At 47.2% G+C, this 15,019-nt stretch overlaps 1 protein-coding gene across 1 annotated transcript; it reads right to left on the bottom strand.

Moving 5' to 3' along the window:
- Positions 1–4,258: 4,258 nt before the first annotated feature.
- On the bottom strand, positions 4,259–10,924 carry prrt4a (proline rich transmembrane protein 4a). Its single transcript, XM_056282500.1, has 2 exons — positions 10,093–10,924; positions 4,259–6,390 (listed from the first exon to the last, which is right to left on the bottom strand). The coding sequence occupies exons 1-2, from the start codon at positions 10,922–10,924 to the stop codon at positions 4,259–4,261; spliced, it is 2,964 nt and encodes a 987-aa protein (XP_056138475.1).
- Positions 10,925–15,019: the final 4,095 nt, after the last annotated feature.

The raw sequence follows: 15,019 nt of genomic DNA, 5'->3' as shown, positions 1-15,019 counted from the left end.
GTACCAACTCCCACGGCTACCAGCAGATACAACGGATGCATGTGATCAAGCTGTAAACACAAAGTTACTGTGAAAACACACTGGCAGTGCTGTGACCCAGCGCCACTTTCAGTCCTTCTCTTCTACTGGTTAGTCGCTCGTCTGTGGCCCCGTCTGGGACTCGAGTTAGAGTCATTATTTGTCCTTGAAGTCCAAGCTGAATAGGGTCATACTAAGGAGTACAGTCAGCTCTGTACATAACTGTAGTCCACTGGCTTCTGGTTTCTACTACAGCGGTCATACCAGTTTCCTGTTTCTTGGTGTGCGCTATTGACAATGGCATATTTTTCACGATGCCTGCAAGATTCCATCCATTATCCCAACCGTTTATCCTGCTCTCAGGGTTGTGTGGGGATGCTGGAGTCTATCCCAGCAGTCATTGAGTGGCAGGCAGGGAGACACCCTGGACAGGCTGCCAGGCCACCACATACACACACACACATTCACACCTAGGGACAGTTTAGTACAGCCGATTCATATGAGCTACATGTCTTTGGACTGTGGGAGGAAACTGGAGCAACCGGAGGAAACCCACGCAGACACGGGGAGAACATGCAAACTCCACACAGGACAACACGGGACGACCCCCAAGGTTGAACTACCCGGGGCTCGAACCCAGGACCTTCTTGCTGCGAGGCAACCATGCTAACCACTGCATCACAGTGCCACCCAACTGCAAGATTTACCATTAGGTTTACCAAAAGTTTCAAGTTGTACATGTAACTTGATATGTACAACTTTACACTTTGCACCCGTTTGCTGGTAGGTGCAGGTGAAAGTTTGTGGACAATTCTGTGCATGTGGTTGACATTTATCCATGGTAAATCTTGCAGGCGTCTCGAGAAATATGCCATCATCAATAGCACACGCCAACAAACAGGAAACCGGTATGACTGCTGCAGTAGAAACCGGAAGTCAGTGGACTGCAGTTATGCACAGAGTGGATTAAAGGTATACACAATGTGTGTACAAATAAATAGCATACTCTGGAAGTGTAAGAGGGTCATAGATCATATCTACCTATACGTCTCCTTAGTTCCTTAATGTAGTACATGTTGGCTCATTCGCTTCTATGGTGTGGCAGCCTTGGCTCTGTCTGTGATCTCTGTACCGTGTTACAGTCATAATGTAGATGGTAGGGGTATTCAGCATCTGTAGTCCAGCAGGTCTACAATATGACAGCAACCACGATCCCTTGAAAGGTATGCGCCCGGTGACGGTTTAGCTCATCACCGCCATGTCCTATGGTGAGCTCTGGGTATGTGGTGCACTAGTGCAGAGGAAACCAAACCTAAGCGTTAGCCTTAATCGAAGATTTCATGTATCTAACCGGAGCGCCTTATGTGTACGTCAAGAAGAAGTGATCTCATAGTTCGGATTTACTTCTGTTCAGCTCATTCATAGTAGAAAGAAAAACTCTGGATGACAAAATGTCGCATTTTGTGTTACAAGTGTTAAATTGAACGTTATTCTGTTACTGATTTCTGATGATGGGCCGATTGTGTGATGAAGTGTATGCTGTACAAAAGGATGACATACATATATATATATATATATACTGCTAAACTGTATATATGTAATTTCATATAAAGTTTATCAGTATATAATGATATGACGTATATAAGTTTATCAGTGTATGTGTGTGTGTGTGTATATATATATATATATATATATATATATATATATATAATGTGTTAAATAATTTCAATTCTGCTAAAAGGACAAATAAGACACGTTATTTTGTTTGGACCATTTCCTTATGAAGTTCCTGTTCCACAACACTACTTTACACAAACATCACTTGTGTTCACACGTTAAAAGTCTGTAAATAATACAAAGGATGCATGTGATTTAGTTTTGTTTTTGTTTTTTTGGAGTATTCAGTCAAATCCAGGCTGCCCTTTTAGTCACTGAACTGATTTGTTCATCAGTAAGGTTGAAGTCTGCAAAATATTTTCTACAAATGGGTTGAGAAAAGTGTCTGACAGGTGACTTAGTGAAGAACTCCTTTACAGTACTGTCATCTGACAGGTGACTTAGTGAAGAACTCCTTTACAGTACTCTCAGCTGACAGGTGACTTAGTGAAGAACTCCTTTACAGTACTGTCATCTGACAGGTGACTTAGTGAAGAACTCCTTTACAGTAATGTCATCTGACCGGTGACTTAGTGAAGAACTACTTTACAGTACTGTCATCTGACAGGTGACTTAGTGAAGAACTCCTTTACAGTACTGTCATCTGACAAGTGACTTAGTGAAGAACTCCTTTACAGTACTCTCATCTGACAGGTGACCTAGTGAAGAACTCCTTTACAGTACTGTCATCTGACAGGTGACCTAGTGAAGAACTCCTTTACAGTACTCTCATCTGACAGGTGACTTAGTGAAGAACTCCTTTACAGTACTCTCATCTGACAGGTGACTTAGTGAAGAACTCCTTTACAGTACTGTCATCTGACAGGTGATTTAGTGAAGAACTCCTTTACAGTACTCTCATCTGACAGGTGACTTAGTGAAGAACTCCTTTACAGTACTCTCATCTTACAGGTGACTTAGTGAAGAACTACTTTACAGTACTGTCATCTGACAAGTGACTTAGTGAAGAACTCCTTTACAGTACTGTCATCTGACAGGTGACTTAGTGAAGAAGTCCTTTACAGTACTGTCATCTGACAAGTGACTTAGTGAAGAACTCCTTTACAGTACTCTCATCTGACAGGTGACCTAGTGAAGAACTCCTTTACAGTACTCTCATCTGACAGGTGACTTAGTGAAGAACTCCTTTACAGTACTCTCATCTGACAGGTGACTTAGTGAAGAACTACTTTACAGTACTGTCATCTGACAGGTGACTTAGTGAAGAACTCCTTTACAGTACTCTCATCTGACAGGTGACTTAGTGAAGAACTCCTTTACAGTACTGTCATTATCACTTCCACAGCGGGGCTTCGTAATTATTTTACCTTTTTATATATATATATATATATATATATATATATATATATATATATATATATATATATATATATATATGGCTGAATGAAGGTAAATAAAGAAAATCTGCACCACAGCCTGTTATTATGACATGTTTTGTTGCCCCTGGGGAAATACTGGTTATATATAGTCCTGCATGCTCTGAGAGTTGTTAGAAATATTGCCAGCAGATGGCAGTAAAGTCTTTTTGCCATTTTCTACCGCACGGCCCCTTTTCATATTTCCTCTTCATAAACTGTCCTTACAGATAAAAAAAACTATGACATCGGGCGTCTGGCGGTCTGTTCCATTGCCTACCAACATGGGGATCGCCGGTTCGAATCCCTGTGTTACCTCCGGCTTGGTTGGGCCTCGTGTAGGGAGCCGGATGTGGGTGTGTGTCCTGGTTGCTGCACTAGCGCCTCCTCTGGTTGGTCGGGGCGCCTGTTCAGGGGGGAGGGGGAACTGGGGGGAATAGCGTGATCCTCCCACGCGCTACGTCCCCCTGGTGAAACTCCTCACTGTCAGGTGAAAAGAAGCGGCTGGTGACTCCACATGTATGGGAGGAGGCATGTGGTAGTCTGCAGCCCTCCCCGGATCGGTGGAGGGGGTGGAGCAGCAACTGGGATGGCTCAGAAGAGTGGGGTAATTGGCCAGGTACAATTGGGGAGAAAAAGGGGGAGAATACCCCCCCCCCAAAAAAAACAAAACAAAACAAAACTATGACATAACATACCTTGTATTTATAATAATAAAATGCGATAAAGAAGACTGCATTTGGGGAAGTTTGGTTGCCTTTTTTTTCCCTTCAAGATAATTTAAAACATTCGTTTTAGGTGAGTATTTATTTAAATGTTACCTCGACAGATGCCGATGAAGATAAATGTTCTTGCGAGGCTGTCATGCCATGTTTAAAACCGACGTTGCTGTTGAGAGAAAAGTGTGATGGCTACAAAGTCTGCTTAAAAATCTCATTTCTAATCTCTGTAGTTTCATCTGTGCAAAATGAGAAGTGTTTCGTTTGATATATATATATACATATATATATATATAGATCGACAAATATCATTGTCCATTATTCGTCTTAAGTTAAAATGTTTTACCTTACCTTATTCAGTTCATTATTTTCATCTGCATAAAATGATACACAAAGTCCTTGAACAAAACTTAATCTCTACCAGCGATTATGTGTAATTTTACAATGTCATTATCAGTCCAGTTAGAGTTGGACCTTTACAGTAGCTGCCTACAGTTCAATAGTGTCGCTGCATACGCTCAGGGCGTCAATTTGTCGGCAAACATTTATAAATTCTGCTTGTACAGCCAGGTCCTGTTCCAGCTGTTTGCTTTCACTCAACTGTTCAGTCCCTGCCAGTCTGCCAGATCCCTGGCTGTCCTGGGAGGCTAAACTCAGGGTTCGGTAACGCCTTTGATAAGGCAGGTGGGGTATCGCTCGTGGAAGACTGTTTTGGGCAAAGTTCTGCCCTTTGTTGACCCGAGAATTTGAACACGTCGTCCCTGTTTCCCTGGGGCTGCAGCAGAGGCCCTGGGAGGATCCGTTTATAGAGGCCTGGCACAACGAGCCCGAGGTACTTTGCTTCCAGCTCCATCGCTCAGGTGATGGGGAATGCTCGCCCTGGCATGAGAGCGTGCCACCTTGCTGGGAAGGTCGTGACTTGGCCAGAGGGTTGTCCTGATCCAGGTCCCCACAGGAGGATGTTCGGTAAAAGGCGCTCTCCAAAGAGCTGTAGCCTTGTTTTGAAGTACCTCGGCTGGGAGAGTTTAAAGAAAGGCTGGATGAGGCCTGGTGCAGCCCTGATGGACCAAAGAGGCTTTGAGCGAAAAGAGCCTCGCTGAACAAGGCCTGGTCAATGCTTCGAGACAAATCGATGGGAGATGGGGGGCGCAGGTCTACTGTAGAGTCTGTATCCAGACCCAGGCTATCAAGTGAGGACAGCTGAGATTCAACACCACATTTAGGTCTATATGGCGGGTCAGGGGGTGTAGGTAGTGGGATTACAGAGATCATGGTGTGGCTAGGACGGGGAACAGAGTCTAGTCCGTTTTGAGGCGGGTCAACCATTGAGCAAAGAGGAAGAACTTCGGATTTTCCCTTAGTGATCACTTCACAGAGAACTAGCTTTTCCTGCTTGCCTCGGGACCAAGTACAGTTAGAAGGGAGGACAGGAGGCTTTTCTGCTGGCTGAAGGGGCAGGGATGGCCCTCCAGAGGGAGAGCCGCAGGACAAACGGGACCAAGACCCTGGCCGAGGATGAGCCATAGCCTTGATGGAAGTCTTAGTGTGACAGAATAATGGCTGTGTACCAATGAGTAATAGACCCAGACACACCCCTGCCTCACAGGCCCTACAGCCCACCTGGTAGCCCCACCATGGCCAGGGCTGGAACCCATAATCACTGACTCCACCCAGACCAAGGGCATGAAGGATTCCATAGAGCTGCAGCCCTCCACACCCTAACAAACACAGGGAGGCTCCTACACCAGCCCCTGCTGCCCTCCCCCAGTCCTCCACCTTGGCAAAGGGACAACCTGAAGGACGCATCACCTCAGGAGACCCGCCTTCCTCGCCACTGTCATTCAGCCTGTAGATGTGTTTCGTGTCCGCTCGGACAAAGCAGTAGTAAATGAGGTGGGAGCATGACAGAAGGATTGAGAGGCACACAAACAAGCCCTGCGGGATGAGGAGGAGGAGGACAGGGAAGATTTTTAGGAATTCCAAGAGGCCCACACAGCCCAGAGAGAGCCCAAAATGCAGCAGGGAGAGGCAGAACAGGAGGCACGGTCTGGGCAAGCCGGGCGAGGAGGTGGTGAGGGATAGAGACATGCGTGAGTGTAGGGAAAGAAGGAGGAAGGCCAGGGAGAAGGCTGAGGTAAGGCAGGGGAAGGGCAGCTCAGAGAGGAGGAGGGAGCACAGGGGTGGAAGGCGGTCTTGGTAACCATAGGCATCATAAAGCAGGGAGAATGCGCGCATCCCTCCGAAGGCAAGGAGGAACAGGTGCAGCAGGGTGAAATAAGGGACTCCTGGGGGGCAACGCAGGGGCAGGCCTAACAAGCAGATAACAGACATGAAGCCAAACACAGCGAAGATGGAGCCCAGGCCATAGATATGTGCTTCCCAGGCGAGTCCCCATGTAGCAAGGGCAGAGTTCCAGTCTGTGTACAGAGGGACAAAGAGTGGAGGGCTGAGGGCCGTAGCAGGGTGCAGGGATTCGTCAGATGTGAAGTCATCCGGGTAAGTGGGAGTGCAGGATTGGTTTTCGGTCTTGCAGGGCTTGGCGGTAGGGTCTGTGCTACAGTCTGGGTGAGAGAACATCCCACTGCCCTCTGAGTCCTGCTCCTCTTCAGCTGGAAGCCAGTCTGTAAAAAAAAAAAATGGTCAAAAGACATGTTAACCATCTCTTTTAGATTAAGTTTCCTTTTTTAATCCCCTTGAGGAAATTAAGTTACTGCAAATTAACCCCTCCTAGCTGGGATCTGTGTAGCTAGGAGCAGTGGGCTGCCGCCTTCATGCTGCACCCGGGGACCAACTCCAGTTCTTTCCCCATGGCCGGCCTCGGTCAGAGGCACAGACAGGAGTATTAACCCTAACGTGCATGTTTCTTTTGATGGTGGGGGAAACCGGAGCACCCGGAGAAATCCCACCACGGACACGGGGAGAACATGCAAACTCCACACAGAGGACGACGTGGGATGACCCCCCCCACCCCCAAGTTTGGGTTCGAACCCAGGACCTTCTTGCTGTGAGGCGACAGCGCTAACCGCTGGGCCACCGTGCCACCCAAGTGTGTCAAGCAACAAGGGGAACGATACAAAACAAACCTGTTCAAGCTTTTGATATTCCACACCACAGCGCCTCTTGGAAATGGGCAAGCCATCAAACACCATGTGGCACATCCTAACGTTACCGACAGATTTGACAAGATCCACTGTTAAGTAAACCGGCACTGCAGCGTGACAGAGAGGGATTCCCAGTAGAGACTAATGTAATCTTAGCGAAGGACACTTCCGCGGTGTTGTGTAATTCATCAGCTATGATGATAATGATGAAATCAGTTTACCGCTTCTTATTCGTTTATGTCCGACGTTGTAGAGAATTAGTGTTGGCCAGAGCGCGCGGTCCACGTCAACACACGGGGACGTATAGGGAGCAGGGGGGAGTCTGCAGTGTGTGAGATGAGTTAATCTATAATAAAACAGAACAAGCTCGTAACTGGGAGTCTGTAAGTGGGTCAGAGAGAGTGGGAGCAAGAGCGAGCGAGTGTGTGTCTGTGTGTGTGTGGGGGGGGGGAGGGAGAGAGAGAGAGAAAGATAGGGGAGAGAGAGGGGAGGGGGGAGAGATAAAGATAGGGGAGAGAGAGGGGAGAGCGAGAGAAAGTGATAGGGGGGAGAGAGAGAAAGGGGATTTGATTTGATTTTTAAAAAGCATTCATTAAAAAGAGATAGGGGAGGGGGAGAGAGAGAAAGAGAGGGGAGGGGGAGAGAAGGAGATAGGGGGAGAGTGAGCGAGAGAGAGAGGGGAGGGGGGAGAGATAAAGATAGGGGAGAGAGAGGGGAGAGCGAGAGAAAGTGATAGGGGGGAGAGAGAGAAAGGGGATTTGATTTGATTTTTAAAAAGCATTCATTAAAAAGAGATAGGGGAGGGGGAGAGAGAGAAAGAGAGGGGAGGGGGAGAGAAGGAGATAGGGGGAGAGTGAGCGAGAGAGAGAGAGACGGAGAGAGAGATATGTGTGTGTGATTAGGTGCTATTGACCTCATTGCTGCTCCCATTTGGTGGGACTATTTATAATCGTGGTCAAACGGTATGTTGCTATCGCTCATATTGTGTCGTTCTATTGGGACTGTGCAAATAAAGTTTATGTGGAACTTCAACATCTGGCTGTGACTGTGTGACCAATGAATAATGTACGCATCCTGATCTCCAGGTGAAAGTACAGCCAGAGTAAATATACTTCTACTGCAAATGGAGCCAAACCAGGGAGCTGATGGCCAGCAGAGGGGAAGCTGTGCTCACGGTCTGGCCGGTCGTGAAGGTCTTTACCTCAACAGTAAAGCGGCAGCAGTTAACACACAGAAATCCTTCTGCTTTGGGTTGGCGGGTTTATTGGCATGTGCCCTGAATAACTAGGGTGCAGGGGTGTTTTAAAGAGCTCCTTTTCCAAGGTGATTCTGAAACCACTCACCTTAACTTAAGCCCTGGTCTTAAAAAGTGTCAAACCCCTGGATTTGAACACTACCTGCATCAGACTGCCAATGTAGTGCCCCTTTTCCACTGCATGGTACCGGCTCGACTCCACTCAACTTGCTTTTTGGTTTTCCATTGGGCAGAAGTTAGGGACCAGGTACCCGGTACCAGGTACTTTTGTTGGTACCACCTCTGTCGAGGTCCCAAGTGAGCTGAGCCCATACTAAAAGGTGACATGAAAATACCACTATAAATACATAAATAAAATCAAATAAATATAGATATATATGCTTATTTATATTTATTTAAATACAAATAAAATCTTATAAAACAAATAAATAAAAAAATATTTAAATATAAATGAAAATAAATTAATAAAATTTATTTAAATATAAAAAATCTTATAAAATAAATAAATAAAAATATTTGAATTTAAATATAAATAAAATATAAACAAAAATAAAATATAAATAACATTTATTTATATTTAAATATGAATCAAATCTGAACACCGATTGGTCAGAGAAAAATTGAACAGCTGTGTTTATAACCAGGAAATGCCAAGGTGAGTCTTATAAAACTTGTGTTATAGTTGATAACCTGTAAAAAATTATTTGTTGTCAGTGAATCTCTTAGTTCCAGTAATATTGTTCATCTGAAGCGCACATTTAGAGTTGGTCTTGAAAATAAAACACAACGCTGTGATAAAACAGCCTAGAGAAGGAAATGCATTAAGAAAGTGTTGTTAGTTTGTTTAGGGAGGGATTTATCTCTGGAATCAAGTATGAGAATGTCACTATTGGTCTCTCATATTTCAGAGAGGTGTGCTTAGTTGTCTGTTGCCCTGTGATGGCCTGGCGGCCTGTCCAGGGTGTCTCCCCGCCTGCCTGCTGCCCGGTGACTGCTGGGATAGGCTCCAGCACCCCCGCCACCCTGAGAGCAGGATAAGCGGTTTGGATAAAGGATGGATGGATGGATGGATAAAACACTTGTGTGGGGCGCTGGTAGACAAGGGAGGAAAAACTAGTCAACACACTCACAAATGACCAGCGGGGGCTTCGCTGTGAGGGGATACTATCTGCCGTGGGAAACCAAATCCCAAAAAGTAAAGCGAGTAGAGTCCAGTAGAGTAGAGTAGAACCAGTACCATGCAGTGGAGAAGGGGCAGTGTCGGACATTGTTCTCTCAGTGTTATCCTCACTGCTGGTGGGTGGGCACAACTCATTATTTACCCTTGACAGATGCATACGTGTGTGTGCATGTGCTTGTGTGTGTGTGTGTGTACATACATGCATGTGTGTGTGATCATTATCTAATGTCCAATCAATCTCGTGGTCTTCGAGAGGTAGTTAATGCATACAGACTGCAAAGGGAATGCCTTTAATTTCTCTTCTGCATCGAGAGAGAGAGAGAGAGAGAGAGAGAGAGAGAGAGCAGGGAATTGAGCAGGAAAATGTCTGATGACATGATTGAACGGGAAAGATAAAGGAGAAGAGGGGCAGAGGAGAGCGAGGGAGAGATTTTAAAAGAGAATGGGAGATTGGGAGGGGTGGAGTGATGCAAAACCGCTCCGTGAATGTAAAACGACCGTGTTTGCCAGCAGAATACATATCACAGATACTGCAGCTACAGACTCGTAGTCTGGCAATTTTGGGTAATAAACCGGTTTGACACAAAACTACAATACCGTGTCCACCAAAGTGCTGCCAAAGAAAACCAAAACAAATGAACAAACAAAAACCAGAAGGATGGTATACTGCCATTCACAAGAAACTGCTACCATTAAGTATGGCATCAATTATGTAAAAAAATGATGTTTCAAGCATTAAACTGCAAATTCTGTTTATTTGCTGAAGAAGAATTCGTGTGATTCTTACCTTTCTCCGTCTTACTGCTGTCATTTCCTCCGTGTAACCGACCATTTGTGTAATTGTGCATCCCATCTTCATTTCCTCTCTGTAGGTTATCCTCTTTTTGCAGCCCTCCCTGCATAGTGACCCAAGACCCCGTGGTCTGGCCACCCAACTTGTCCTTTTCTAGTGGAGGAGTAAAGGCTCCAGAAAGTGGCCTGGATCCAGTAGAGAGTGTTGAAGTTTCGGAGGTCGGCCTGTATGCTGAAGGTGTGTCAGAGAGGAGAACGTGTTCTGGGCCATGAAAGGTGTCGTTCTGTGGGGCTGGGAGGGTGGGCTGACCCGTTCCCGTCTGTGTGGTGTGCTGTGCAGGGCCATGCATGTCCCACGTACTGGTCTTGGCTGGCTCATATCGAGGAGCTGGCTCTTGGCCTGTTTTTTTCTCTGATGAAGCTCTTATTAGTCTGGCATCCTCCTTGGAAGTAGAGACCTCCGTGGCTCTCTCTGTCGTGCCGAGTGGCGGGAACACTTGTTCACTTCTCGACGAATATATCTCTGAAGTGTCTTGCATATCGGCGTATTCCCCAATGACTCCTTGTCTGTCAGCCTCCTCAGATGACGACGTGGGCCAACTCAGAGGCAGGGACAGGATCTCGGCTGTTTTTGGACCCAACGTAGAATGGAAAGGCAGGACGTCGGGTCCACGAGGGCTCTGTGAGGGCTTCGTGAGACCCTGTGAGATTGTGTCTGGGTCTGGCTGTGGCGTTCCCTTGACATCTTCCCCGGTTGAAGCAGCGACGTGAGGCGGGAGAGGCGAGGCGAGGGAGAAGACGAGATAAAGATTCCACAGAGAGGGCATGGCGGAGGTCTTGTACGGTCCTCTGCGAAGTCACATGCTGTAGGTGTGAAGAGGACTGGACAGTCACATGGCTGACAAGTCTGTGACCGCAGATCTTGAAGGATTTTGTTCCTGACTCACCTGGAAGAAAGAAGCATTTCTCATACCAAGGACAAAACAATGTGGAAGCTCTGGCAGCTTGGAACATGGTGTGGGGATGAAACGGTCAACCAGACGAGCCTCCTTTGTTGTTCAGGTACGCAATTTCTCCTCGGGGAGGAACAAAGTATTCTGATTCTGATTAAGTTTTCTGAAAACAATGAAGGATGTGCTTGTTTGCTTCACTCTCTCCTTCACGCCGACACCAAAATCTCATTACAGTCGTCCAACACACTCACATGCGCACATTACAAGCATAACAGACGCTTAAACTAGGGGAAAAAAGAAAGACGAGGGTAAAAAAAAAGACTGTTTCTTACCTTTCTAACCTCTCTTTCCTTTTCTTTTGTAGTCTGTCTTGTTTCGGGGGTCCCTAACTCGTAAACTGTCCGCTGCGCTGCAGCCGTCCCAGAATTTTAAGCCCGGATGATGCTCCACATTGCTGCATGCCTGCAGTCTCTCTACGCAGCGCTCTCCGTCCTCTCATATTCACTGTGCCGTGCTGCTGCTCTTTTCTCCATCAGACGAGCAGACACATGGGACAGACCCCACCTCTTTCAGACAGCCCTCCCCGTCCGCCCTATACGCTCCATCCATGCCACTGCACAGAGCTGTCAGCCGCTGTCCCTGTGTGATTTGTGTAGGGGGGGGGGGAGGTACCGACTCTCCCGGCTCTGCACTGTTTCACACGCTGTAACGTCTCATTCATATTCACGTGCAGGGGGGCGTGCGTTGTGGTGGTCCTTCCTCATTGTTCTTCACTGCAAGTTTATGTGACGAGATGTGTGGTGGATACGCACAAGTCCTCCGTTTGCACCTCACTGAGGAAACTGCCCAGGGAAGAGGAGAGAGGGGGAAATTTATCTCCCGGTGACCAAAGCCTCATTGGTCGGTGGGGAGGCAGTCCTCGGTGCCGGATTGAACAGCAGATCAATACAGAGTATTGAGTGTGATTTACTGCCAGTGTCGAGTCCTCCGCTCTGTCAGAGTGAACACACAGTTTGGTCACTCTGCAAGAAATGTGCCAACACAATCGTGAAAACATCAGCATGCTTCCTGTGAATAGGACTTTCTTTTTTTAGGATTCATAGTTTATTCAACTTTTTCAATACAGAAGTGTAACAGACATATACTCAAATAACAGCACGCGATAAAAAGACACGGAAGAAAAACAAAACAACAAGAAACATAAAATAAAAACACACCACACCACAATATACACAGAATAATAATAGAAACACACACTCTTGCATTTGCACCAGTCAGAAATCTATATGTAGCTCTCTCTCGGCCCGTCCAGTCTGCTCCTCTAACAGACTGCTGTGCCACGCTGTCCATACGAGACTTCCTCAGTTATTAATATAGGCTAGAAATGTCCCCATTTCAATGCACGATCCTCTGATCTGTTATGCATCCCGTAAGACACACTCATACGCCGCAATGCTTCCCAGTTCCGTGATCCATTTCTACACGGAAGGTCCCCCTGTTGTCTTCCACCCTGTCATGACGATCTGCCCCCCCACCATGATGCTAGTCTGGATCCAGTCTGCAACAGGCCCCACACAGTGGGTGAGCAGCAGAGGGTCCCCCAACACAAAGTCTAGGGCTGAAAGTAAAATCACCATTCATAATGTCACAGATCTTCTTGTGAACTTGGAGCCAGAAGTCTTGGAGAAGAGGGCATGCCCATAACTCATGTAAAAGTACCCACTGACCTCTGGCACCTCCCCCAGTCTGCTGTGTCTTCCAGCCCTAGTCTATGCAACCTTGCTGGAGTGCAATAGAACCGGTTAAGTATTTTGAATTGAATAAGTCTGATCCTAATATCCCCAGACATTTTCTTGGAGTTCTGACAGATGTGGTCCCAGTCCTTCTGACTGAACGAGAGGTTTAGGTCATGTTTGAATAGGACTTTAAATTACGACACGCATTATCAAATTATACCGGTATGCACGCAGTGCAACCTGCTGTAAATGCAGCTGCACATGCACAGAGTGCATTGTTGCAGTAGCATGGACGCACATCCCTCTGAACCCAAGTTGTAGTGGATGGACTTCTTCAACAAGGAAGCCAATGTGCTTGATTGACATTCACATGACCCTGCCGCCACATCGGTCGTGACTTGTGACTGTGACCGCTCCCTGACAAGAGAGTGCTGTTCCCTCTCTTGACTCACCCCCCCTCCCGATGTTACCAACCTGCTTAGATGTTTTTCCTCTGATGGGTGAAATCATGCAGCCTCATGGCCTAATTCAATTCCCAGGATGCTTTAAAAATAGACTCTGATCCACATACCTTCACATGCATTCAAAGTCTCTGAGAACCAAGCAGAACAGTGTCATGTGTTTCCCCTTCTCGGCCCAGGTTAGGTTGTGCTGGGGTGAAAGAACTTACTTTACAGTAACTATCGGAAGAAATGACAAATTTCTCGCTGATTTCATTTATTGACCATGGTCGAATGGGGCAGGAATAGCATGTACATCTCTTTTTTTTTCACCCTTTCTCTCAACTGGATCCGGCCAATTACCCCACTCTTCCGGGCCGTCCCGGTCGCTGCTCCACCCTCTCTGCCGATCCGGGGAGGGCTGCAGACTACCACATGCCTCCTCCCATACATGTGGAGTCACCAGCCGCTTCTTTTCACCTGACAGTGAGGAGTTTCAACGGGGGGGGGGGGGGGGGGGGCACATGGGAGGATCACGCTGCCCCCCCCCGTTCCTCCTCCCCCCCTGAACAGGTGCCCCGACCGACCAGAGGAGGCGCTAGTGCAGCGACCAGGACAGTGAGGAGTTTCACCAAGGGGACGGAGCGTGTGGGAGGATCACGCCGTTTCCCCCAGTTCCCCCTCCTCCCCGAACAGGCGCCCCGACCAACCAGAGGAGGTGCTAGACCAGGACACACACCCACATCCGGCTTCTCACCTGCAGGCACGGCCAGTTGTGTCTGTAGGGACACCTGACCAAGCCGGCCGGCCCTGCTCCTGTTTGCCAGATCTGGGCCAGAGCCAAGCCATACCAATACCGCATGTGCCACATATTTTCCAAAGGTGGCCATATTTGTTCTGTGATATTTGGGCCATATTCACCATTTAGCACACGGGCCACTTCAGGGTCACATCCAGATCACATGTTGCCCAGAGCACCGCATCTTTGCCAAAAAAGGCCACATTTGATTTGACATATTTGCCATGATACATGTGGGCCACTTTATGCTCCCATCCATTTTGTCAGGGCCAGAAGAAGACCATCAGTGCCTGAAGTGGCCAACATCCGGATATTACCTGGGGGAGATTCGAACTGGCGGTCCCCATCTTGGTAGGCAACGGAATAACCGCCAAGCTACACGGATGCCCGAACAGCATGTACATCTAATACGTTGTGTCAAAGTGGATATTCTAAATTCGAATAGTCGCCAAAAATGTGTGACAAATAGTTGAATGTTAGCGAACGCCTCAAAATCCATCCATGTCATCAGTCCATGATGTTTGAATATTACAGAGAACAGTCAAAATTAAGGCACCGAGGCCGGTTAAGTGTGTCAACCTTAAAGTTTGACCTTCACAAAAAATCTCTTATAGTGATGATGGAGTGGTTTAGCATCGGTCTCTCCTAAAGCGTATATGGCCTCTTAACCGGCTTCATCGCCACTGCCTGTGATGCTGCGCTTCATACATTTACATACAACCAGCACAGATGAAGGACGGAAGTCCAGAAGAGACGGCCGTTTTAGTCCCTTTAAAACCAGATAGCAAACAATCTTCGGCCCAAATATGGCCCACGTCCGCAGTTATCTCACGGTTCCTTGGATGACGGCGTTGACTCAGGGTGAGTGTGGCTGCCTCAACTCAGCCACAGGTCATGACATTTGGGCCTCTCCTGGCCCACACAGCATGTGCCTTAACTAAAGTCAAGCCCGGCTTATGACATTTGGGCCTCTTCTGGCCCACACAGCATGTGC

Source organism: Lampris incognitus, chromosome 6 (assembly GCF_029633865.1).
Source record: "Lampris incognitus isolate fLamInc1 chromosome 6, fLamInc1.hap2, whole genome shotgun sequence".
Classification (NCBI taxonomy): domain Eukaryota; kingdom Metazoa; phylum Chordata; class Actinopteri; order Lampriformes; family Lampridae; genus Lampris; species Lampris incognitus.
This window is presented reverse-complemented; position numbering and strand designations above follow the sequence as displayed.